Consider the following 23899-nt stretch of genomic DNA (forward strand, 5'->3'; position numbering starts at 1 on the left):
ATTATTTAAGTCCAAAGTCCAACTGGAGAGAATATTAACTAGCATTTTTACCCTTTCCAGAATATTGAATCCAAAGAAATCAATGGAATTCATGATGAAAGCAATGCTTTTGAATCAAAAGGTAAATATCACCATTATAACTCACATTATACAGGAAAAGACATAGCACTCAAGTTCTGCTGCTATAAAAATTAGTATCTGTGAGTGAAAGAAAAACTGGTCTACTGCAAGTTGAAACTAAAAGGTTAGCACGCAGATCCAATTGCAGCCAGGTGGAAGGGCATTCAGTTCCCGTGCTGAATTGTTCAGGCACTGCAAACAAAACTTTGGCAGCGTGTTCCGGAACTCTGAGTGCCTGCATGCCTAAGTCAAATAAGAAAGACTGGTTCTTCCCGAGTCAGCTTTCTTGCTATGGTATGCTGGCAAAGGGAGTCTTAGTTAAGCTTGGAACTATGAATGAAGTTTCCTTTCTTCTTGTTGTGAAAGGGACAACCTTGGAGGCAGTTAGCTGTAAGAGGGAAATGCCAGTGGCAATAAAGTCATTAGCAGATGTATCCATTTGTAATGAAAAAGAAGGCAAAATATCTAGAGAAATTTTGGAGTTATCTCCATGTTTCTTCTTCAGCCCATCCAGAAATAATTTAGCTACCATACATCGTGTGCTATTCCTTGGGCACAGAAAAATAAGAATAGATCCGGTCATGTAGGCAGGGGAAGAAACCCAAAGAAGATGAGACTTCTTCTACCGTGAACCTAGACTGCCAAGAATGGGACTGGGTTTTCACAGTGCTTTGGTGGCTTTAACTCTACATTTGACTGTTTATAATACATTATCTTAAAGCCAACCTAAATATATAAGTTTCCCTTTCCTTATCAATTATTTAACTTTGTATTTCATTTCTGATAGATAGAAGTGACTATATTTTGTTTTCAGTTGCATTCTTTATCAAAAGAGTTTTTAAAGCAAACTTTGCTTATTTTTCTCCATGATGTTACATGTAAAGCACCAGGTCCTATTCTGCAGTGAATCAGGTGAGATAGCTGATCAGACATCTAGCTCTTCTATGACTAGGGAACTATACATGGGCCCTGTCATTGGAAGGTTTTGTTTAGATAAGTGAGCACTAACTAGTATCAAGTAATAATCATATGTAGATTTTATGCCATAGTCTTGTGACAGATCTGTGGGAGAAGTCAGAATGTTTTCCTTTTGTTTTCTTGGTAGAACTCTATTTGCTTTACTTAATATTAGTAGCTACCAGATCTTGAAAACTAGGTCAAAAAATTCTAGTTAGAAGATGGTTGTAACTTTAGTGTTTGGTTTTCTTTGATCTTTCTTTGGGTATCATTTTTTTTGTTGTTTTCTTCCCCATTACTTTTAACTTCTTACTCATAAGTATTGTGAAAACTGTTTGTTATAGACAGTTTTCCATGTAGTAGACAAGATTATGGATTGTTTAACCAAAGCAAAAAAATATTAATTTCCTTTTCCCTAAAACAGCGTGATCTAGCATGGAAGATGATACTTGGCTTTTCATAGCTGTGAAACTCTGATGCTATATGCTAAAGTTTATTAATAAAAATATTTGTTCCTTCTACTAATTTGAATGTAGTGTAGGCTACTAAAATTGTGTGTCCCTGTGCCTTGAGATAATCTGTATTTTCTACGGCTATCAGTTTTGTGATCTTTTAAAATAATATTGCACAGATTGGAAAGCTATATCAAGTATCGTTTGATTTACCAGTGGTGAGAAATAAAAATGAATGACATAGTGTTTATTTTTTTTTCAACTAGCATCTGAATCCATTTCTTTGAAAAACTTAAAAAGGCGATCACAATTTTTTGAACAAGGTAAACCACAAAGCTAACAATTCATGCACTTTCATGGAATTGTTCTCCCTCTCCACTCTTCCTCACGGTCTGTGGTGCTGGGCACTGAGCCTCTTCAATTTGTCTGTCATTATGACCAAGCAACATAACCCATTTCCATTCTTTCCCTAGGGTCATCAGGCTTTTCTTACAGTTCATGGGTCTACCTCTGTGGTAATGGGTCTCTGTGTGTCCTTTGTATACCTCTATAAAGGTTTTACTTTTTTTTTTTTAACTTTGTAAAAAAAAAAAAAAAGAGGGGTAGATGCTCTTAAACACACACTTGTTTCCACTGGATAACAGTAAGAAATGAGGAATTTCATTTAAGCCTTACTGCTTCCTACAAATTGTATAATATTAGATTACACCAACATGCAATTGGCCAAGTTTTTAAAAACTCTGACTTGTTTTTGGTTGTGGAAAACACTCTTAATAAAGAAGAGTTATTTTTGCTATGGTATGGTGGCTTTGGAGTGTTGATTTGACTGCTCTGTTGACTTTGAAGTAAATTCAAAGTAAATACATTTTGGTTGCATCTGAAAACGTGCATTTTGAGATTCTCCGTGTTGGTGTACTTGGGCAGGGCCTCACAATGTGCTGTGCATGTGACATTTGCTCCTGTGCCACGTTTGCCTAATGCTCTGTCACATGAATGCTGTTCAAGCTCTGTTTTGCTACTAAGAACTTAAAAGTAATAGTCAACATTTGAGATGCAGTGGTCAAAGGATATTGTGCTGTTGCCATCTAAAATGTTACTGTTTCTTACTTTTAAGATTATTAACATGTTTACAAATGTGCCTTATAACACAGTGCTTACTGGGTTTGTGTATTTTGTGTTAATCACCTAATGTCCTTCCTTTGGATGAAGGTCTGTTTTTGACCATAAACAGAAATACCTTACCAACTATGCAAGTCTATTTGTGTCAGTATCCTTAGTGTTTTTGATTTATATTTTAAAATAAAATTCCAATTTTTTTCTATGGCTATTTAATTGAAACAGTATGATACTCCTTCCTAAAACTGGCTAAAATAAAGCAATTCCTTTTCCTTCTCTGTTCTAATTTTCTCCCATTTTTCTTCAACAGGCTATTGTAGGGAAGAATATTTTTCTAGGTTTCAAAGCAATTTTCTGTAAAAAATTGTATGTGAATAATTTGACAGCTGAGGTTTTAAGAACGTTTAAAAGTACTGTATAAGAGTGTATTTTCTGAAGTTTTACTTTTTAAATAATCATTGTTCTAGTAAAGGTATACTTATGTAGGTCCCCTAAGAATAAAAATAATAAGACTGTACCCATAAGTTTACATATGAAGTTTGAATACGTGTGTTTCAAATAATAGGAGTAGAAAAAGGAAATGTTTCTTGAACATGTTTGTTGCGGTGACTTGCTTATGAAAGTGGCTCATTAGTAAGAAGACTTGAAAAATGTGACTTGCAGCTGTCATGTTGTAATTGAGTAGTGGCAAGTAAAAAATTGGGATTTGGTAGATGTAACATTTGAAATTCCTTTTTTTTTTTTTTGGCCTGTTAGGCAAAACTATGAGATGCTGTCCAATTTATTAGTAAAAGAACTCTGAGGTTTCTTCAGAACTATCCATTGATCCTACTCTAATACCTACAGCTAGGGTTTATTTTGGCATCTATATCTTCCTTTTATTGACTTTGAATTTGAAACATGAGTAACAGATGGAACTGTTACACCTGGAGAAAAAAGGATTTACTGACTATTGTTTAAAAAAACATTGTCACTTAGTATACTGGCATAGAGACAGCTAATGATAGAAGTTTCTGAAAGGAATTATTTCATAGAAATGAAGACTTACATTGTATATTTTTCTTCCTTGCCCATGTGCTGCAACACAGGAAGCTCTGATTCGGTGGTTCCTGATGTAAGTAGCATTCATTTGTCATTTTGAATAAGGCGAACTTGGTGGGACTGAATTAGTACACAGTAGCGTGCTTACCATGATTTTAAGTTGCATAAGAATTTATCAGAGAGTTATCCTTCCAAGTTGAAAAACTTATTTTAAAATTCAGAGCCAAGCCAGCTCTCCCTTGGTACAGTTTAAGCAAACTGTGATATGAATAATTTATGTGTGCAAAAGTGGTTCAGTAGATGACTTAATGAAGTTATGTTCTCTATTTGCATCTCTTCTCTGATAACTGGTTAGCTTCCAGTTCCAACCATCAGTGCCCCGAGTCGCTGGGTGTGGGATCAAGAGGAGGAGCGGAAGCGGCAGGAGAGGTGGCAGAAGGAGCAGGACCGCCTACTGCAGGTAGCTCTGGCTCACGTGGATGGGTAGGAACTAGGTTGGATTTCACGGCTTTTTCTCCAGTCTGGGTCAACCAGTATTGAGAAACTAATTTTAAACTCAACAGTTTCACAACAACAAATATTTTTGTCTGTAGTACATTTTCCATAAAACAATTACTTTTCCATTTTGAAGATTTCCAGAGTCATCTTTTAAAAATCATTACTTATTAACCCCCTTGTGTGTTTTTGTAGAGTATGAAGGGCACTCACTTAGCAGGTGTGAAGTGCAAGGACTTTGTGATGACTTGGTTCCCATAAACTGTTGCTAGGTCCATTGCAGAGTAATTCAGCACCCCCTTACAGTTTGCTAGAGTCTTTAATGAATTACAGCCATGGTAAAGGGTGGATGGGGGTTTAATTCTCAGTGTCTACATTTTTACCCCAGCATCCACATTTTTAATTCAATATATGCTCTTTTCTACTATAGGGACTAAAATCTGATTGGCTTGTGAAAATAAAATCATGGTCTTTAAAGGTTTGAGGTTGAAGGTTTAGAGATCATAGAAGTGTTAATAAAGAAGATTCCTAATGTGAAGAGTTAATCTATTGTATTAATGTGTGTCATATTTTCTTATAGGAAAAATATCAACGTGAGCAGGAGAAACTGAGAGAAGAGTGGCAAAGGGCCAAACAGGAGGCAGAGAGAGAGAATTCCAAGTACTTGGATGAGGTAGTGTTAGAACATGCCTGTATAGTTTTTCTTCTCTTTACCTTGTTGGTGAGATTAGCTGAGAAGCAGGAGACACTTCATTTTTCTCCACCTTTGACCATATGTTCACCTATGTAGCTCTTTGAAAAATACAATGAGCTCTGATTTGTTAGAATTTTGCTTGGATGTTTCAGCCTTTCTCCTAGTTTTTGTAGTACATCATTAACAAATTATGTTAATAGAACTTCAGTGCATCTTCCTCTTCTAAGTTACATCTCAGTCACTCGTGTAGCTTTTTTAGTGGTAGAACTCTTAACATGTTTTTTTGAGTGGAGTCCTGGGCCAACTATAGTTCGTAGCATCTAAAACTGAATATATATGTGTCTATATGAAATTACAGAAATAAACAGATTTAGATGGATTTCTTTTTTCACTGGTCACCTAGGAACTGATGGTCCTAAGCTCAAACAGCATGTCTGTGACCACACGGGAGCCCTCTCTTGCCACCTGGGAAGCTACCTGGAGTGAAGGGTCCAAGTCTTCAGACAGGGAAGGAACCCGAGCAGGAGAAGAGGACAGGAGACAGCCACAAGAGGAAGTTGTTCATGAAGACCAAGGAAAGAAGCCGCAGGATCAGCTTGTTATTGAGAGAGAGAGGAAACGGGAGCAAGAGCTTCAGGAAGAGCAAGAGCAGAAGCGGCTTCAGGCTGAGACTGAGGAGCAGAAGCGCCCTGCGGAGGAGCAGAAGCACCAGGCAGAGATAGAGCGGGAAACGTCAGTCAGAATATACCAGTACAGGAGGTTTGTCCCCACAGCCAGAGGGCACAGAGGCTGTTAGAGTAGCTTGGCTCAGCTGTATCCATTCCCCACTTCAAAGGCACCCCCTTTGCTCTTCCTGTTTCCTACCACCCATTCTCCACACAAGTGAATACAAGCCACCAAAGAACCTTTAAATCATAAACCCTGCCATGTCATCTTGCTTCCCCACCCAGAACCCTCCAAGTCAATTCCTGTCACATCAGAACCCCATCCAGCATCCTTGCCAAGGCCTAGAAGGCTGCCATGAGCTACATTACCTTGTAGTACCTCCACTCTTCCCCTTACCCACTCTATTCCAGCCACACTGGCCTCCTGTTTCTTCCTTGAAAATACCCAAGGACTTGTGTATTTTCTAGTCCGTCTGCTTGGAGAAGTCATTGAATGTTTGTGTGTCTTGTGTTCTCATTTTCTTCTAGTCTCTGCTCACACATCACCTCCTTGGACTTTCTAGAATACTCGATTTAAAATACAGGCCCCTTCTCAGTCCTTCTCTGTGTACTCTTAACTTATTTTATATTATGCATTTATTTGTTTATCTGTTGGCCTGCCTGCTGCAGTAAGATGTAAGTGCTATAAAGTCAGTAAGTTTGTTTTGTGTACTTCTGTAGCCCATTCTTGGAGTGGTACTGGAATATGGTGGGCACTTAATATGTATTTGTAGAATGAATGAGTGAATGAATGGCTTGCAAATGTCTGTTGGCAATAGGGGATCTATTTTCTGTGGTTATTCATTGAAATACCTTTGTATGTTTAGTTTTTAACCCAAAGACCATTTGCATAAAGAGGCTAGAATGACATTATTTTGATACCCTTTTCTTAAACTCAGGGAAGGGCTTAAAGTCTAATATTTTGACTACAAAATCGTTTTCTATCTTTTAGGCCTATTGATTCCTATGATATACCAAAGAGAGAAGAAGCATCTTCAGGTTTTCTTCCTAATGACAGGTATGTAGAGCATGTTATTGTAATTTAATTGATGATCATTGGCTTCATATAATATTCCAGGGCTTGCATCGATGATTTGTAGAACTACTTTAGCCCTTTGTCATTTGTGGGATATAAAGAGGAATTGCTGGTTGATCTTTGTATCAGTTAACTTTTGCTGTGTAACAACTACTCGTGAACTTAATGAATTAGCTTATGATTTTATGGGTCAGCATTTTAGGCTGATCTCAGTTGGGCAGCCTTTTAGTTGACTGGGCTCGCTCATATATCTGCTACCTATTAACTAGGTAGCTCTGCTTTTGGGGTTTGGCTGGGGTCAGCTGGGGCAGTGAGAACAACTGGGTCATATATCTTTCAACGTCCACCCAGCCAGGGATGTCTTATGTGTACGTGGTGGTGAGGCGGGGAAAGGGAATTAAAAAGAGGAAATCTGCAAGGCATCTTGAGGTTTAAGTTGTCTAAAGTCACAGTCACAGCTCATAGAGGAGAGAAGAACACTGCCTCTTTATGGCAGGAATCACATTGCAAGGGGAATGGACATGGCTGGGAAAGAACTATGTCAATTTTCTGTAATCCAGCGTAATCTTCATTTTATAAAGGTTGTGAATAATGGCTTAACATTACTCCATACAGTCACAGATCATGGAGAAGAGAAGAACACTGCTTCTTTATGGCAGGAATCACATTGCAAGGGGAATGGGCATGGCTGGGAAAGAACTGTGTCCATTTTCTGTAATCCAACGTAATCTTCATTTTAAAAAGGTTATGAATAATGGCTTAACATTACTCCCAAAAGGGACATCTGAAATGGGAATAGTGACCTTTCTCTTAGGCAGTTTGGTTAGAACTACTGGTCAGTTTTGGGGAATGAAGATAAAATTCAAGATATCTGGAAAGTTATATGTATCTTAAAATTTCCTAAAATATTGTTTTAATGTTTTAAAGTAATTTTTAAAATGTTTTGCAGTTTTGAAATCACTGAGGGCTTCTAAACAGTCTGTCAAACCAATATCAAGGGGAGGGCCATTACCTTGTGTTTTCAGAGCTGAAATGTCTCCTTTTGTCTTATTTATTAGATATAAGGAAAGACTTGTATCTACAAGCAGCCAGGATAACTGAACAGGGCTCAGAATAGAAGGGGAAAAGGAAAGGGACAAGCAGGTAGTAATGGGCTGACAATAAGCTAAAGGAAAATCTGGTGATAGATGACCTTATTTATAATCTCTCTGGGTAACTGTAAATCATTAAAGTGTTTATCTCCTTTTAAAAGTTATAGATTTACTTACATATTTACAAAAGCTTTATTTATATAGCTCATGACCTTGGGGAAAATAACTAAAATGCAGAGAAAGGAAACTTAAGGAAGCTGGAAAAATATGAATACCTGCAGGCAGTCCAGATAAAGCATGCCCTAGAGGCATCGAGGAGTGTGGCTAGACATCCGGTAGTAAATGTTTTCTTCTATGTGGATACAAGTGAAATTATTCACAAGTACAGCTGTCTACCACTTATGATACATTATGTATTATAGATTATTGGATTTATACCTATGTAATATGTACATATATGTACATAAGTGTAATAATACATCTTATTTTATAATGTATATTATACATTGTTATTACTGCTACTCTCTTTTTCGTTTCTTTTTTTTTTTTTGAGACTGAGTCTCACGTTGTCACACAGGCTGGAGTGCAGTGACGCAATCTCAGCTCAATGCAACCTCCGTCTCCTGGGTTCAAGTGATTCTCCCACTTCAGCCTCCCAAGTAACTGAGACTACAGGTGCACGCCACCACGTCCTGCTAGTTTTTGTATTTTTGTAGAGATGAGGTTTCACCATGTTGGCCAGGCTGGCTTCAAACTCCTAACCTCAAGTGATTCGCCTGTCTCGGCCTCCCAAAGTGCTGGGATTACAGGAGCGAGCCACCATGCCCAGCTACCACTATTATTTTCAAAGTTCAGTGTGTCTAGCAGAATGGGAATGAGATTAGCATGTGTTGATTTATACACCTAAGTTTTATTGGTACAAAGTTAAGGCGTTTCCAGAAGTTGACTGTGCTGTATGCTTTAGTACCTCTTTGGAACACTAAGATGGCATTTGGTAAATTAATGTTCCACAGTAGTCAGTGGCACCCTAATGCCCAAGAAGTTGACATTATAACCCTGGGCAGTGTGGAGGAGGTGGGACGGACTGACTGTAGGTGATCTGATGGCAGATGCTTTGTAAGCCTGGTAAGATTGAGATCTGGACCAGGGCGAACGTTGACAACAATTGATCAATAAATTATAGTCTTCATCATCATACAAACTGGAGAAGTACTGTCACGTGTTTGTATCTATTTCCAGCATTTCACTCTTCTCTTTTTTAGGGATGTCAAGGTTTTCTGTGAGTTTGTGAAAGATGAAAAATTTCTTGGTTTAAAAGTAATTGCTCTCAGCAGACATACAAAATAAATCAACTGCTTTAAAAAGCAATATCTTTGGTGTTTTTACTTCATAAATATAAAAGAGGTTATTAATGAGACATATTTAATATATTGTGTTCTGTGTTTTAGGAATAAATCCAGATCTACTACTGAACTGGATGATTACTCCACAAATAAAAATGGTAAATGCGATTTTTCCCCCCAAACTCCTTCTTCACAGTTGCTTATTTGTGCTATCATGTTAGGAGAAGTATTTTTAAGGTCCAGATATTTCAGATTCATTAAGACTATTTAATTAAAATACTTAGTATTTTAACCTCTGTATATAAAAACAGCAAAACAACTATCTTGTGTTTATTTTTGGCTTTATATTACAGTGAAAAAATACTGGGAGATTGAAATGGTTTTTAAATTGCTAATGAAATATGTGGGAATTTTGCAAAGCGATGCTGATGCAGCTATGTATAGTGGATTTTATTTTGCAGCTAAAGAAACAGTACAGAAAAGATTTCTACGAAATACTGGAGGACTTAAAAATTGCATACTAATTTGATTTATGCATGTAAATGCCAAAATGTCAAAAAATCAAAAATTATGATTTCACTAATTATACAAAAACAATTTGGACTTGACATTGTTGGTATTATAAAATATGTTTCTGAAGAATGCATATAGCAGAAATTATGTCACTATGAAAAAAAACCCTAAGTGGTAATTACCATTTTAAGCAGGGTTTGCATATCAGGATTTGTGTAAGCAGGTGGCTGGTCATCTACATGAATGAATGAAGGTCCAGGTGGGGCTGAAGTCAACATGCCCATCAAGGTGGATAGCCACTGCCCAGCTCCAGCCCATCATTGCCATGCTGGAGAAGGCAAGCCTCTGATTGCCTACTCTTCCTGTTGTAACAGAAAAGTGAAAAAAAAAAAATTGTTTTCATGTGTTATCTTTTATGTGCTGACAAGAGATCTTTTTAAAAAACTAAAATACTCTATGAGCAAAACAACCTATCTACAGGCCAAATAGCCTGGTGGCAGCTAGTTTGTGACCTCTGGTTAAAGCTTATAGAACTTACAGTTTTTATTGGAATTCACAGTTCTATGATTATCCCTTTCTTTGAGCAGCTAGGACCTTCGTTATCTGGTTCTAGTTTAACTTTCCAGCCAATTTTGCTATTTTTCCCTTAAGGGGTCTTTAACTATAACCACATTATCATCTTTCTCAGTTCCCAATTTGTCACATACTTTCTGATCTGGTTCCTCGGGTCTTACCTTTCCCTATTTGTATTTTCCATTTATTCTCCCTGAACTTGCCTTTAGCCACCATTAAAATTATAGTTTAAGTACTTCGGTATTCCATGAAATATTTTTAACCTGCAGTGATTATATTCTGTCTCCTGAACGTAAACACAAGACCTTTCAGTAACCAAAACTGAATCTCCAGAATAATCTTGTTAATATTTGTGGCTTGTGTCATTAATCGGATTATTTTGTATGTGTGTTTTCCCCCCTTCATTAACTCATTGCAAGCTCTGGGATAGCAGGCAGTGGAAGTTATTAAATATTTGATTTAAAAACTTGCTTATACCAAAACAACACTTTAAAAAGAGGCCAGGCACAGTGGCTCACGTCTGTAATCCCAGCCAGCCTGACCAACATGGTGAAACCCTGACTCTACTAAAAATGCAAAAATTAGCCATGCGTGGTGGCACATGCCTGTAGTCCTAACTACTCAGGAGGCTGAGGCAGGAGAATCGCTTGAACCCGGGAGGCGGAGGTTGCAGTGAGCCGAGATCATGCCACTGCACTCCAGCCTGGGCGACAGAGCAGACTCTGTCAAAAAAGAAAAAAAAAAAAAAAAAAAAAAGCAACATATATTTAAAGTCTGACCCAATTGATAAGCTTTGTATGTACACAAATGTAAATATAGTTGTATGAGAAACCTTTGGTCTTGCTCATTGCTTACTGGAAGATGAACCAAGGCATAGACAAACAATACATTTTGAAAGAATGGCAGTAGCAATAAATGTGGAGAAAGAAAGAAAATAAATCCTTAGATGAGATTTCCGAATCCAGATTAAGGCAGGAATGATATGTCAAAGTTGTGGGTGTTTTACCCCAATCAGAAACTAATCGCCAAATCCAAGAGACAAAGTCCTTAGGATAAAACCTGACTTACTTGTCACGAATAAATTCAACATTCGAATTATAGTTCTGTCAGTTTCTTAGAGTAGAAGCAAGTCTAATAACATTTATAGATGATTATTTGAATTGCTTGAGTATTTTTCCTGTTCACAAAAGCCATTTCGATGATTGAATGTGCTCATATTCTTACAATTTTGGTTGTAACTTATACCGTGCACACTCGGGTCATGTTAGCCAGAGATATGTGCATTTATGTCCTCTCTCCCCAGGGGAGTATACATTTTTTGAGAGAAGAAAACTCCATTTCCTTTTAGAGTTGTTACAGCAAACGTTTGAGCATGTTCTTGATTGATTTAATTTAGGAACGGATGAGTGGAAGAAAAACTATTTCTAGATGAGCACTTCGTAACTGAGTAATACTGAAACCAGTACTGATTGTTGCCTTTTTGGACAGCCTTTTTCGTTTTCCCAAGTGCGTTCTCTGGTGTGGCTCTGACTGTGGAACTGGACTTTCTGGAATAGGAGGCAGTTACTTTATGTTCTCATGAAGTACCCTCATTGAGAATTGACAATGTTAGCACACGTGCACAAAGTCACATTTTAAGCTGCGCTGCCATGGCGGTTTATCCCGTCACTTTAAAATTATTTATTTATTTATTTATTTATTTATTTATTTATTTATTTATCGAGGCTGCAATTTCAAATACACTTTTTTTTTTTGTTACATCAACTCCATCTCTCTCTCTCTCTCATTTTGTATTTGTATTTTTTATTTAAAAAATTTTTTATTTCCATAGGTTTTTGGGGGAACAGGTGGTATTTGGTTACATGAGTAAGTTCTTTAGTGGTGATTTGTGAGATTTTGGTACACCCATCTCTCGAGAAGTATACACTGAGCTGAATTTGTAGTCTTTTATCCCTCACCCCCTTCCAACCCTTTCCCACTGAGTCCACAAAATCCACTGTGTTATTTTTATTTTTTATTTATTTTTTTTTTGAGACAGAGTCTCGCTTTGTCGCTCAGGGTGGAGTGCAGTGGTGCGAACTCGGCTCACTGCAAGTTCTGCCTCCCGGGTTCACACCATTCTCCTGCCTCAGCCTCCCGAGTAGCTGGGACTACAGGCGCCTGCCACCATGCCTGGCTAATTTTCTGTATTTTTAATAGAGACGGGGTTTCACCGTGTTAGCCAGGATGGTCTCGATCTCCCGACCTTGTGATCCACCTGCCTCGGCCTCCCAAAGTGCTGGGATTTCAGGCGTGAGCCACCACATCTGGCCCATTGTGTCATTTTTATGCTTTTGCATCCCCATAGCCTAGCTCCCACTTAGAAGTGAGAACATACGACGTTTGGTTTTCCATTCCTGAGTTACTTCACTTAGAATAATTGTCTCCAATCTCATCCAGCTTGCTGCAAATGCCATTAATTCATTCCTTTTTATGGCTGAGTAGTATTCCGTGTCTCATATATATGTGTGTGCGTGTATATGCCATATATATGTGTATATATGTGTGTGTGTGTATATATATATATACACACACACATTATTATATATATATAACATTCTCTTTATCCAGTCATTGATTGATGGGCATTTGGGTTGGTTCCACATTTTTGCGTTGCGAATTGTGCTGCTATAAACATGGGTGAGCAAGTGTCTTTTTCGTATAATGACATCTTTTCCTCCTGGGTGGATACCCAGTAGTGGGATTGCTGGATCAAATGGTAGATCTACTTATAGTTCTTTAAGGAAGCTACACACTATTTTCCATAGTGGTTGTACTAGTTTACATTCCTACCAGCAGTTTAGGAGTGCTCCCTTTTCACTGCATTCACACCATTGTCTATTATTTTTTGAGTTGTTGATTATGGCCATTCTTGCAGGAGTGAGGTGGTATCATATTATGGTTTTGATTTGCATTCCCCTGATCATTAGTGATGTCAATCATCACTGTCACTTTTAAAATGTGCTAATCCCAAAGCCTTTGACTTGTTTTAATTTAGGAAGCAATAAATATTTAGACCGAATTGGGAACACGACCTCTTCACAGAGGAGTTCCAAGAAAGAGCAAGTACCATCAGGAGCAGAGTTGGAGAGGCAGCAAATCCTTCAGGAAATGAGGAAGAGAACACCCCTTCACAATGACAACAGCTGGATCCGACAGCGCAGTGCCAGTGTCAACAAAGAGCCTGTTAGTCTTCCTGGGATCATGAGAAGGTGCGAGACATCTTAGGAGTTGTTTTCTTGTCTTTACTGTGAGGCAGATATTTAATTTGTAGACATGCTGGTGCTTTGGGCAGAAGAGATGAAAGGAACGTAGAGCGAATGCTCTGGGGCACTATTGTGTGTTAGACAGCCAGTTGCTCGGTTTACATGACCTCATCTAATCTGAGGAAAACATATTGAGGTAGGGATAATAATTCCAGTGTTTTCTTTTTTTTTTTTTTTTTAATATGAGGAAACTATGGCTCAAGCAGGAAAGACACTGACAGAATCACATGGTTAGTAGGATGGAAATCTGGACGGGGCGTTCTGAAGGGAGGTTCAGATGCTTAAATAACGCACACTGCTCTTAGAACTTTCTTGGCTGCTGAACTTCAACAAACAGAAGTTTCATATTTTTATATTTCTAATGAGATGATGATTAGATTGGAATCATGATAATTGGCTTCACAAAATGATAAACCTAATTTTTATAACTTTAAGGAGATAAAGATATAGATATTAATTGGAAATGAGTGCAGGAACATTTTAAAAGATGTATCCTGGGTAAATGAATGCAGCTGCTCTGATTCAGTATTTTCTTAGCTGACAAACAGACTGGGGAATTTATTTGTAACGTATCACAGACAAAGAGCTAATTATGTCAGTACATTAATAACTTTGTAAAAATCAGAAAATTATCCCTACCAACTCTATAAAAAATGGATGTGTGCCTGTAATCCCAGCTACCTGGGAGGCTGAGGCAGGAGAATCACTGGAACCCGTGAGATCACGCCACTGTACTCCAGCCTGGATGACGGAGCAAGAGACTCTGTCTCAAAAAAACAAACAAATAAATAAAATAAATAGACAAAGGGATATGAACAAGACAGGTCATGGGAAAAAGAAACACAAAGCCAATAAACGTAAAAGATCAACAGTAGTCCTAAAACAATAATGTATCTCTTTTGTTCACTGGATTTGTAAAGAGTTAAAATTGATTAAATTTAGTATTGACAATTGTATATGGAAATAGGAATTCTTCTTTCCACTTGGTTGGACAGGTTTTCAGTATGTATTAAGCAAAAGTTTATATATCTGACCCTCTGAGCAATGTAGTTTCTAGCACTCTATCTTCTGGATATATTTGGATAAATATGCGAAGATATATTCAAGAATGTACACTTACACATTATTCATTAATGGCAAAAGAAAACCAGTGTCTGCTAGTAAGGAGATATTCAGTAGTTATTCGATAAACAGTGGCATACTGATAAGATGGAACACTGCATGACTATTGAAGAATGAAAGAAAAGTGTTGCTACATAATATGCCACCTCCAAATTTAGTGAACTAAGACAATAACTCATAATCTCTCACAGTCCTGACGATTGACTGGGCAGTTATTTGCATGATATTGGCTGGGACACTTGAGCAGCTGTAGTCATTTACAGCAGGGACTGGTAAGTCTTTATGTATAAGGACCAGATAGTAAATAATTTAGGGTTTGCAGGTCACATAGATTTCTGTCGCATATTCTTTTTTTTTTTTTTTAAAGACTCTTCGAAAATGTGAAAAATAGTCTCAGCTCGTGAACTGTGTCTATCTTGGCAGTAGGCTGTAATTTGCTGTCCCTGTAGCTGTAGAGGCTTCCTTGAGAGCTTGGCCAGAGCTACTAGTTGAGGGGCCTGTGTTCTGCATGTAGGCCTCTCCACACAGTTTTTTGGGCTATCCCATGGCATGGGACCTGGATTCAAAGAGGAAAAGCTCGCACCAAGGCAATGCCTTAATAAGCAAGTGCTTATCAAGCTGCCATGTGCATCATGTTTGCTGATGCCCCATTGGCCAAATTAGTCATGTAACTAACCCCAGAGTCAGTGGGAGGAGACTACACAAGGGCGTGGATACCAAAAGGTATGGTTCACTGGAGGCCACTGAAGTACAGTCTATCATATGAGCAGAATGACGATAGTTCTAAGATAATACATAATAAATGGAAATGAAGTTACTGAAAACTGTTGTGGAATAATCCATTTGTTTAAGACTGTTAAACACAAACACATTACATATGTATATAGACACATCTATACTTACATATGTAAATTTATATGTGTATATAAATATGTGCTTGCATATGTGAGAAAAGGTCTGGAACAACACACATTTAATGGTGGTTACCTCTGCGGGTTAGGGCAGGTGAGTCAGGAGAGGAAGGACTTTTCTTCTCCCTCAGATGTGTTTCTCTGCAGCTTCAGTCTTTCTCCTTATGATAATGTATCATTTTTATAATGTTAAAATTTAAAAGAAAAATTTCAAGCTTGGGATAAGAAAAAGTTTTGAAAGCAATAAAATTAAATTTGACCAGGTAGACGAATTCTTATAATTTTGAGTTCATTTTTGTAGGTAGTACTAATGTTAGTACACAAATTTTAAGAGAGATTTTGCAAAAGTTGTATTTAAATCCATTTGGGAGCTAAATCTTTAAAAGCATATGTACTTTAAGGGAAGTGATGATAAATGCTTTTATAATGTGGACATTAAACAGCTGCTAAATTTAGGGGTTCAGGTGCTACATAAATGAGATCTTCACAGGAGGCATGATCTGGGTTGTTTTAGAGAACTTGGGTTTGAAAGCCAGTTCCACCACCAACTGGCTCTTCCTATGACAAGCTCACTTCTATGAGATTAAAAAAAATCTTAGTGTCGTGAAGATTCAATAATGTTAATATTTTTGTGAAAGTATCTAACCTAATGCTTGTCATATTTAAGCTCTTAAATAATGTATTTCTTTGAATTTTTAAAAGACTTTATATTTGCTGTCTAAACTGTTGAAGATTTAAAGAGTGTCAATCTTCTTAGACTTAGTAGAATATTAGCTCTTATTTTAAAAATATTTTTCTTATTATATTTCTTTCTTTGGTGGTTGGTATTTATTGTTTTACCTGAGCCCCAAGTAAATAAAAATAAACAAAGGTGTTCTCACTTGAAAGTGGGAGCTAAACATTGAGTACATATGGACACAATGAAGGAAACAGTAGACACCAGGGCCAACTTGAGAGTGGAGGGTGGGAGGTTGAGGATTGAAAAACCACCTCTCTGGGAGTCCGCATATTACCTGGGTGATAAAATAATCAGTACACCAAACCACCATGACACTTAATTGACCCACATAACAAACCTGCACGTGTATCCCCTAAACCTAAAATAAAAGTTGGAAAGAAAACAGATTTTAAAAAAGAAGGTTGATTGACTATGAAACCTGATGCCACTGATGATGAAAATCAGTTTTACTTGTTAAAGGTAATTTTACAGGTGGTCCTCAACTTTCAGTGGTTTGACTTAAGATTTTTGACTTTACAATGATGTGAAAGTGATAAGCGTTTGTAGAAACTATACCTTGAGTACCCATATGACCAGTCGGTTGTTTACTTCCAGTATGATATTCAGTAAATTGTATACTTGATACTTTATTGTAAAATGGGCTTTGTGTTCCTTGATTTTGCCCAACTGTAGGCTAAGGTAAGTGTTCTGAGCATGACTGAGGTGGATTAGGCTTAGTTACGACGTATGGTGGTTTAGGTGAAATAAAAGCATTTTTGACTTACAATATTTTCAACTTATGATGGGTTTATTGAGACATAACCCCATCATCATACATCAAGGAACATCTGTATATGTAACTAGAATACTGAGATAATACCCACATACAAAATATATAAAATGGATTTTTAATGAATGGAATGATGAATTAAACAGATTTCTAGTTGAACATATCACATTATTTGGACGAGTCTTTTTTGTGTTTCAGAGGCGAATCTTTAGATAACCTGGACTCCCCTCGGTCCAATTCTTGGAGACAGCCCCCTTGGCTCAATCAGCCCACAGGATTCTATGCCTCTTCCTCCGTGCAAGACTTTAGTCGCCCACCACCTCAGCTGGTGTCCACATCAAACCGCGCCTACATGCGGAACCCCTCCTCCAGCGTGCCCCCGCCTTCAGCCGGCCCTGTGAAGACCTCCACCACAGGTGTGGCCACCACACAGTCCCCCACCCCGAGAAGCCATTCCCCTTCAACTTCACAGTCAGGCTCTCAGCTGCGCAACAGGTGAGGCCCTTGCCGTTTCTCTTTCTTCTCTTAGTCTCTTGGGTATTTTTTCATTAAAATATCCCCCAAATCCTGTCCAAGTTTTCCAATGAAAAAGAAAAAGAAGCCCTTTCAAAGGTGTCAGATTTGGTATTCTAGTATGAAATCAATGAAAGCTTGCTTAATACCTTTCCATGCAACTCTAAGAGCATTTCTGGATGTCTTGTGAAGCCACTGGAGACTGAAGGTGTCTACTTGTTGCCACCGTCTCATTTGCCTGTGCTTGTGGTCAGTGTCTTGGATGTAAGACGTGCCTGACTACTTCTCGGTGTGGAATCATGAAAACATACAGCAGCTCACAAATGCTTCTCAAATTTCTGAGTGGAAGCAGTATTGTCAAATAGCTATTTTCATGACAGTGTCATACAAACTCAAGGAACTGAGTGTAAAAGAAGAGCATTACAGTGCTTTTCCGGGCATGCTCCATCATCTGGGGGACTTCGAACTAGCTGGATTAAAAAAATGTGAAGTCGGATATATCTTGCTTTTGGGGTTTTTGATTGCCAAAATCATTGCTTGGGCGTTCTGTTTGCCCACATTTTGTTCAGGCTACATCAGCTGAATTTGCTAGGGCATATGGTGTGGGAAGTGTATATGTTATGATAGGGTGTTTTTTTTTTGTTTTTTTTTTTCATATGGAGTGAAGCTCAGGTATCAGCCCTGCTTGGGTTTTTAGGTCTGGGTAGCTTCTCCACAGATCTTTCATGCCTCATGTAAGTACATCGGGCAGTGCGGCTCTCCTCACCCCAAAAGAGTGCTGTTGGCATGTACTCCTTTCCGTCACAAATGGGATACTTCAAAGTAGAAACACATTGATTAATATTGAGACTTTTTAAAGCTATCAGATAAGAGACTTTCATAAGAAAACATGTTTTATATAAATCCAAAATAATTTTACACGTACCAGGATATAAAGTGTGTATCAATGAGTTTGAATCGAGAGAACGGAGGTGAAGATTTAGGGTAAATTTGGGTACCGTGGGGAGGTGCAGTCTATAGGATGAGAGGAAGCTAGAGGAGGGGGACCCGTTTACTGACTGAGAGACCCATTCTGGGAGAGCAGAGGGATGGACTGAGGGCTTTTGTGACCTAAGAAGGTCCTGATCTAGGAGGTGCCCTCTTAAGCGCTGTGCTCATTCTGTGGGGGTGCAGAGGCGTGGAAGAACGGGTGCCGCCTTACCAACCGGGAGAGGAGAAAAGACCTGTATACAAAAGTGGAGTAGAAATCCTCCTTCCCTCTGTCCATGGCAGCCGTCAGGTACTTTTCGTTTCCTTCCCTGCAGAGACAATCCTCTAAGCCAGAGGCACAGTCAGGAAAGCACTGACATTTCTCTGTAACTAGAAAACTGGGGGACCAAGAAAGAGGGTGAAAACTAAGGCTGAGAAAAATAGGTCACAGAGGACTTGCAAAGCCTCTCGAAGAAAGTTGGGGCCACCCTTTTGGTGTTCTGAGGGGGTAGGAGGACATGATCCACATTGTGTGCTTTGGTTTAACTGGCAAGAAGATGTAGGTGGATGAGATGAGGGGCAGCTATGGCTGAGTACAGATGTGATCAAAGGAGGATAGTATCAGAAATTGCAGGATGGACTAATTACACTGAAATTGCTCATTTATGTGAATCGGTGCCAAGGGTCTCAGAGCTGCCATGGAGATGGTTCAAGGTTAGAGTATAATCAAGGCATTCTTTCGTTGGCTGGTAAAAAGTTATTCTCCCACAGATATGTGTATAGAGCTTTTCTTAAATTATTATCAATGTTAATAGCAGAGTGTGACTTTTAAAGAAGAATCTTGAGCTGCCCAGGTGAAAGCCTCCATTCCATTCTTGTTCTGCATCTAGGTCAGTCAGTGGGAAGCGCATATGCTCCTACTGCAATAACATTCTGGGCAAAGGAGCCGCCATGATCATCGAGTCCCTGGGTCTTTGTTATCATTTGCATTGTTTTAAGGTGAGACTGAGACAAACAGCTTGCAGGCCTGTAAAGCTTTGCTTGGAGAGCGCATGGCTTCTTTGAGCCGCTGGGTGTAGATGTGCCACTAACAAGCTAGGTGCTGTATTCGTCAATCTGTGCTGCATTTGAATCACAAATTGCTTGCTTCCCCCTAGTTCTCAAATCTTGAACCTTGTTTTAAAACTTAAATCTGGAAAATTTTTGCATTTTCTATTTCTAATCTGTTAGAATTCTATAAATTTACAGTACATAAGTTGCTTTCTCTAAGATGCTGTCAGAGGCATACTTGAAATATATCAATAACCTGCTAGTGTTGTTAAGGTCAGGGACACATGCAATTATCACAGGGTCTGAAAGCCTAGCTTTCAGTAGGAAGAACATGTAAGGAAAACCATTACCATTGTAGCTATTTTTATAATTGCACAGCCTGTTTATACCTGATAGGTTTTTGCACATAAGAAGGAACTAAGGCTTTAATTGTTTGGTTTTGTAATCTCTGTCTCTAAAGACATATCTGTTTGATTCTTGAGCTTGCATTGGGCCAGAGAAAGATTCCGGTTGTTGATCCTGGAGGCCCACAGACCACAGCTTGTTTAAGCTTGTACATTGCTGGCTTGGGCTGTTCCTAGGCAGAGCAGAATGAATCAAGATAATTAGGGTTTGGGCACATAGAATCGAAATATCCAGCCTTGAAGTGAGGCGCTGTGTGGGAACACTTGCTAAACTAGTGCAGCAGGGACACTGGGAGCGACCCACCCCAGGGTGGAGTGCCACGGCCCAGCCTTCATTCACTCTGGCCAGTTCTTTCATGGGGGGCCTTACCTGCCATTCCTCTGGCGGGATAAAACTAAATTTCTTTAAGTCAATCAGCAAATGATTTCTATTTTGGGGGAATGTATTTAGACTGGTCATCTCGGCTCTTAATATTGGCTTTATGAATTCTTTAGCATCTTATCTGGCGGGCTTGATTTTAATCTACTAATCATCTTTCAGCCTTTTTTTTTTTTTCTTTGCTGAAATGTATCTAAGAGCTTAGAAGTAGCATTCTGCTCATTTCCCCCCCATCCCGAGGAGTGCCCCAAGCTTTCTTGAGCTCACTGACTTTGGATGTTCTTTTTCTTTGTTCCCCAGTGTGTTGCCTGTGAGTGTGACCTCGGAGGCTCTTCCTCGGGAGCTGAAGTCAGAATCAGAAACCACCAGCTGTACTGCAACGACTGCTATCTCAGATTCAAATGTAAGAGAGCAAATCAGAGAGAAAATTTCTTGCCTTTTAAGGAGACCACGGGTTCCCATGTATTTCCCTGAACCTGCAGCCGGCTCCCCTCCAAGTTCACTGCCGTAGGAGTCCAGGTTTCAAGAATTGTAGTGTGTTCCCCTCAAAGAGTGTGTATAGTGAATGGGCCACTGCTCAGGGTTCCAGCTACACAGGAGTGGGTTGTGAGGCCAAGGAATGGAGAGGAACAGAGTCCGAGAGTCAGGGTGGTGTCTTGTATCATCTTCCCAGGGTCCTCAGAGACCCTTAATGACTCAAGAAGACAAAGAAACCAAAACACTTCAATGAATTTTCTATTTAGGCTATAATCTGTTTCTTGACTAAAGATTGGTCTCTCATCAACTTACTTCTATTATTTAACAATGGGCTTTGATTATGTGATTTAGAATATGACCAACTTTAAAAAATATTGTTCTATGTAATACAAAATAAGTCAGTCTGTGCTTTATGTTAATATATAATATGTCAATATATAATTTTAATAGGAAAGTATTAACTATGGTGTTTCAGTGTCATTTTTGGAAAAGAGTTTTTCAAAAAACTTCAAATGCTACTTTGCATCTAAGCATGTGTTTGTGTGTTATAAAAGGCAGGCTAGCATAACTAGGGTGTGTGTTGTGTATAGCTACAGCAAGACAACCTTTACTGCTGTTTATATTTTAAACCTTGATGCTGGTAACGTGTGTTTCTTCCTTATTGTGAAAGGGTGTTACAAGTGGTATCAGCAAAACCATTTGCTTTTGAACTCTGAGGTATTTATATGGCCCCTATGTGAAGAGTGCTTTGGAAATGGTTTAAGCCCAGTCAACTCTCTTTTGTCTGTCGGTGGGTTCTGAGCCTTCCTGCTGCAGCTGTCCAGTCCTTTCCTGGATGCTGGCACTGAGGTTGGAGAAAGTCAAGGCTGGGCATGTACTGGTGGGGGTGTGTGTATGTGCGTGTGTTTTTCTCTCTCTCATCGATTTCCAAAGCCAAATAGAAATGATTTCTGGAATCATCATTTTAAAATTGCCCATGCCTTTTCTCTCCTCCAAGACAAATAATAGAGAGTTGAGTGTAATTTATTTCTATCGTGCGCAGTTCATTTTCATTTTTACTCCATTTTTACAAATAAAGAATTCCAGAGACGAGACACTGAGATTTGCCTAGCTTTATCTTAAGAGTGAGTGACAGGTTATTCTTTCTACCTCACTGGGCCACTTTCTGAGTGATGACTGCTATGTATCCCAGGTGGCAATATTCACGTTTCTGAATCTAAGCACTTTTCTTTCTTCTCTCCTTGCCTGATCAGCTGGACGGCCAACCGCCATGTGATGTAAACCTCCATACGAAAGCACTGTTGCAGATAGAAGAAGAGGTGGTTGCTGCTCGTGTAGATCTATAAATATGTGTTGTATGTCTTTTTTGCCTTTTTTTTTTTAAAGAATAACTTTTTTGCCTCTTTAGATTGCATAGAAGCATTGTAGTCTTGGTAGAACCAGTATTTTTGTTGTTTATTTATAAGGTAATTGTGTGTGGGGAAAAGTGCAGTATTTACCTGTTGAATTCAGCATCTTGAGAGCACAAGGGAAAAAATAAGAACTTAAGAATATTTTTGAGGCAGATAATGATCTAGTTTGACTTTCTAGTTAGTGGTGTTTTGAAGAGGGTATTTTATTGTTTTTTTTAAAAAAGTTCTTAAACATTATTTGAAATAGTTAATATAAATACATAATTGCATTTGCTCTGTTTATTGTAATGTATTCTAAATTAATGCAAAACCATATGGAAAATTTCATTAAAATCTATCCCCAAATGTGCTTTCTGTATCCTTCCTTCTACCTATGTATTCTGATTTTTAAAAAATGCAGTTAATGTACCATTTATTTGCTTGATGAAGGGAGCTCTATTTTCTTTACCAGAAATGTTGCTAAGTAATTACCAATAGAAAGCTGCTTATTTTCATTAATGAAAAATAACCATGGTTTGTATACTAGAAGTCTTCTCCAGAAACTGGTGAGCCTTTCTGTTCAATTGCATTTGTAAATAAACTTGCTGATGCATTTAAGGAGTGGGCTGTCTTTTTCTTCTGTGTATGTGTCTGATCTCAGGCCTTTTAGTCATATTTCAGTATGTGGCCTTTTTTGATGTTACGTTTTATTCAGTAGCTTTACTAAGGTATAGCTGATGTAATACACTGCATATATTTAAAGTGTATAATTTGACAAATTTTGACATAGTGTATACCTTCGAGACTATGCCACAGTCTGGATGTGTTTACTGAAACATTTTAATAAGGAACTTTATTTTTGATAAAGTTATGTTTTTGGATACATTTGTATGGTGAGGGTAATGAATTGTTGGATCATTTGAATAAAATCTTTTCTTTTACTACCCCCAGATAAAAGGAGAAGACAACAGTGAGCTTAGAATATCTATAAAGCAAAAAGTGTAGTCTCTTGTTTAAAAAATCTGGAGCGGGAATGCAAGGATACAAAACTTTAACATGCTTTGAGCAAAAATTTAAACTTACTGGAATCTTTTATAATAACGTAAGTGGAATGGACATTTCTAGGAACTGAGAACTGTATTGGAATAGGTTTAAAATATATAAGAAATGTTAATGTGGGAGATAAAAATTTTATTTAGTACTTGCTCTGATTATTGTTAAAGTAATAATGTGTTCCTTGAGGATAACTTGTCAAATGCCCCAAAGCATAAAGAATATAATTCTGAATCCCAAATTCCAAAGACCAGAGCTCTGTCTTTGAATTCATTCTGCATATAATTATTTATAAGTATGAATTGTAAATTTTTCCATGTTCTTAAAGTTATTTTTACCTTTTTTCGTGGTTGTATAGCGCTCCATTGTTTGGCCTTGGTAATATTTAGTTGATAATTCCATTACTGTGTATTTTTCAGTTGTTTCTAAGATCAAACATTTTAATATGTGCAGGTTATGTATAAATATGTAAATTCTGTGATACTCTATGATCATCTCTTTCTTTATATTATTTTCATAGACATAAAATCGTTGCTCGGAGATTATGCATCTTACGACACTCATAGTATAGATTGCCAAAGTGGTTTCCAGAAAGGCACTGCTGGCTTCGACTCCTATAAGCAGCACATGGGCTTTGTCCATCTCACTGCATGTTCATGAAGATACATTTCTTTTGCCTTGT

The 23899-nt window shown here is 38.1% G+C and overlaps 1 protein-coding gene across 7 annotated transcripts in view; it reads left to right on the forward strand.

The window, feature by feature from the left end:
- The window catches only part of LMO7 (LIM domain 7), a 233585-nt gene extending 209967 nt beyond the window's left edge, over nucleotides 1-23618 (forward strand). For 3 of the 7 annotated variants that reach the window (XM_025364171.1, XM_025364175.1, XM_025364177.1), the window contains 13 exons: nucleotides 61-121; nucleotides 1796-1852; nucleotides 3734-3759; nucleotides 4042-4146; nucleotides 4762-4854; nucleotides 5279-5634; nucleotides 6532-6597; nucleotides 9155-9207; nucleotides 13173-13386; nucleotides 17180-17476; nucleotides 19354-19462; nucleotides 20597-20699; nucleotides 22027-22782. In XM_025364171.1, coding sequence (XP_025219956.1) covers nucleotides 61-121; nucleotides 1796-1852; nucleotides 3734-3759; nucleotides 4042-4146; nucleotides 4762-4854; nucleotides 5279-5634; nucleotides 6532-6597; nucleotides 9155-9207; nucleotides 13173-13386; nucleotides 17180-17476; nucleotides 19354-19462; nucleotides 20597-20699; nucleotides 22027-22049 — 1563 coding nt within the window. In that variant the 3' untranslated portion in view covers nucleotides 22050-22782. Of the gene's footprint in view, nucleotides 1-60; nucleotides 122-1795; nucleotides 1853-3733; nucleotides 3760-4041; nucleotides 4147-4761; nucleotides 4855-5278; nucleotides 5635-6531; nucleotides 6598-9154; nucleotides 9208-13172; nucleotides 13387-17179; nucleotides 17477-19353; nucleotides 19463-20596 lie in introns of all 7 variants that reach the window. The other 4 variants (XM_025364172.1, XM_025364173.1, XM_025364174.1 and 1 more) reach the window with 2 other exon arrangements.
- The last annotated feature ends 281 nt before the right edge of the window (nucleotides 23619-23899 follow it).

This window comes from Theropithecus gelada, chromosome 17 (assembly GCF_003255815.1).
Source record: "Theropithecus gelada isolate Dixy chromosome 17, Tgel_1.0, whole genome shotgun sequence".
NCBI lineage: Eukaryota > Metazoa > Chordata > Mammalia > Primates > Cercopithecidae > Theropithecus > Theropithecus gelada.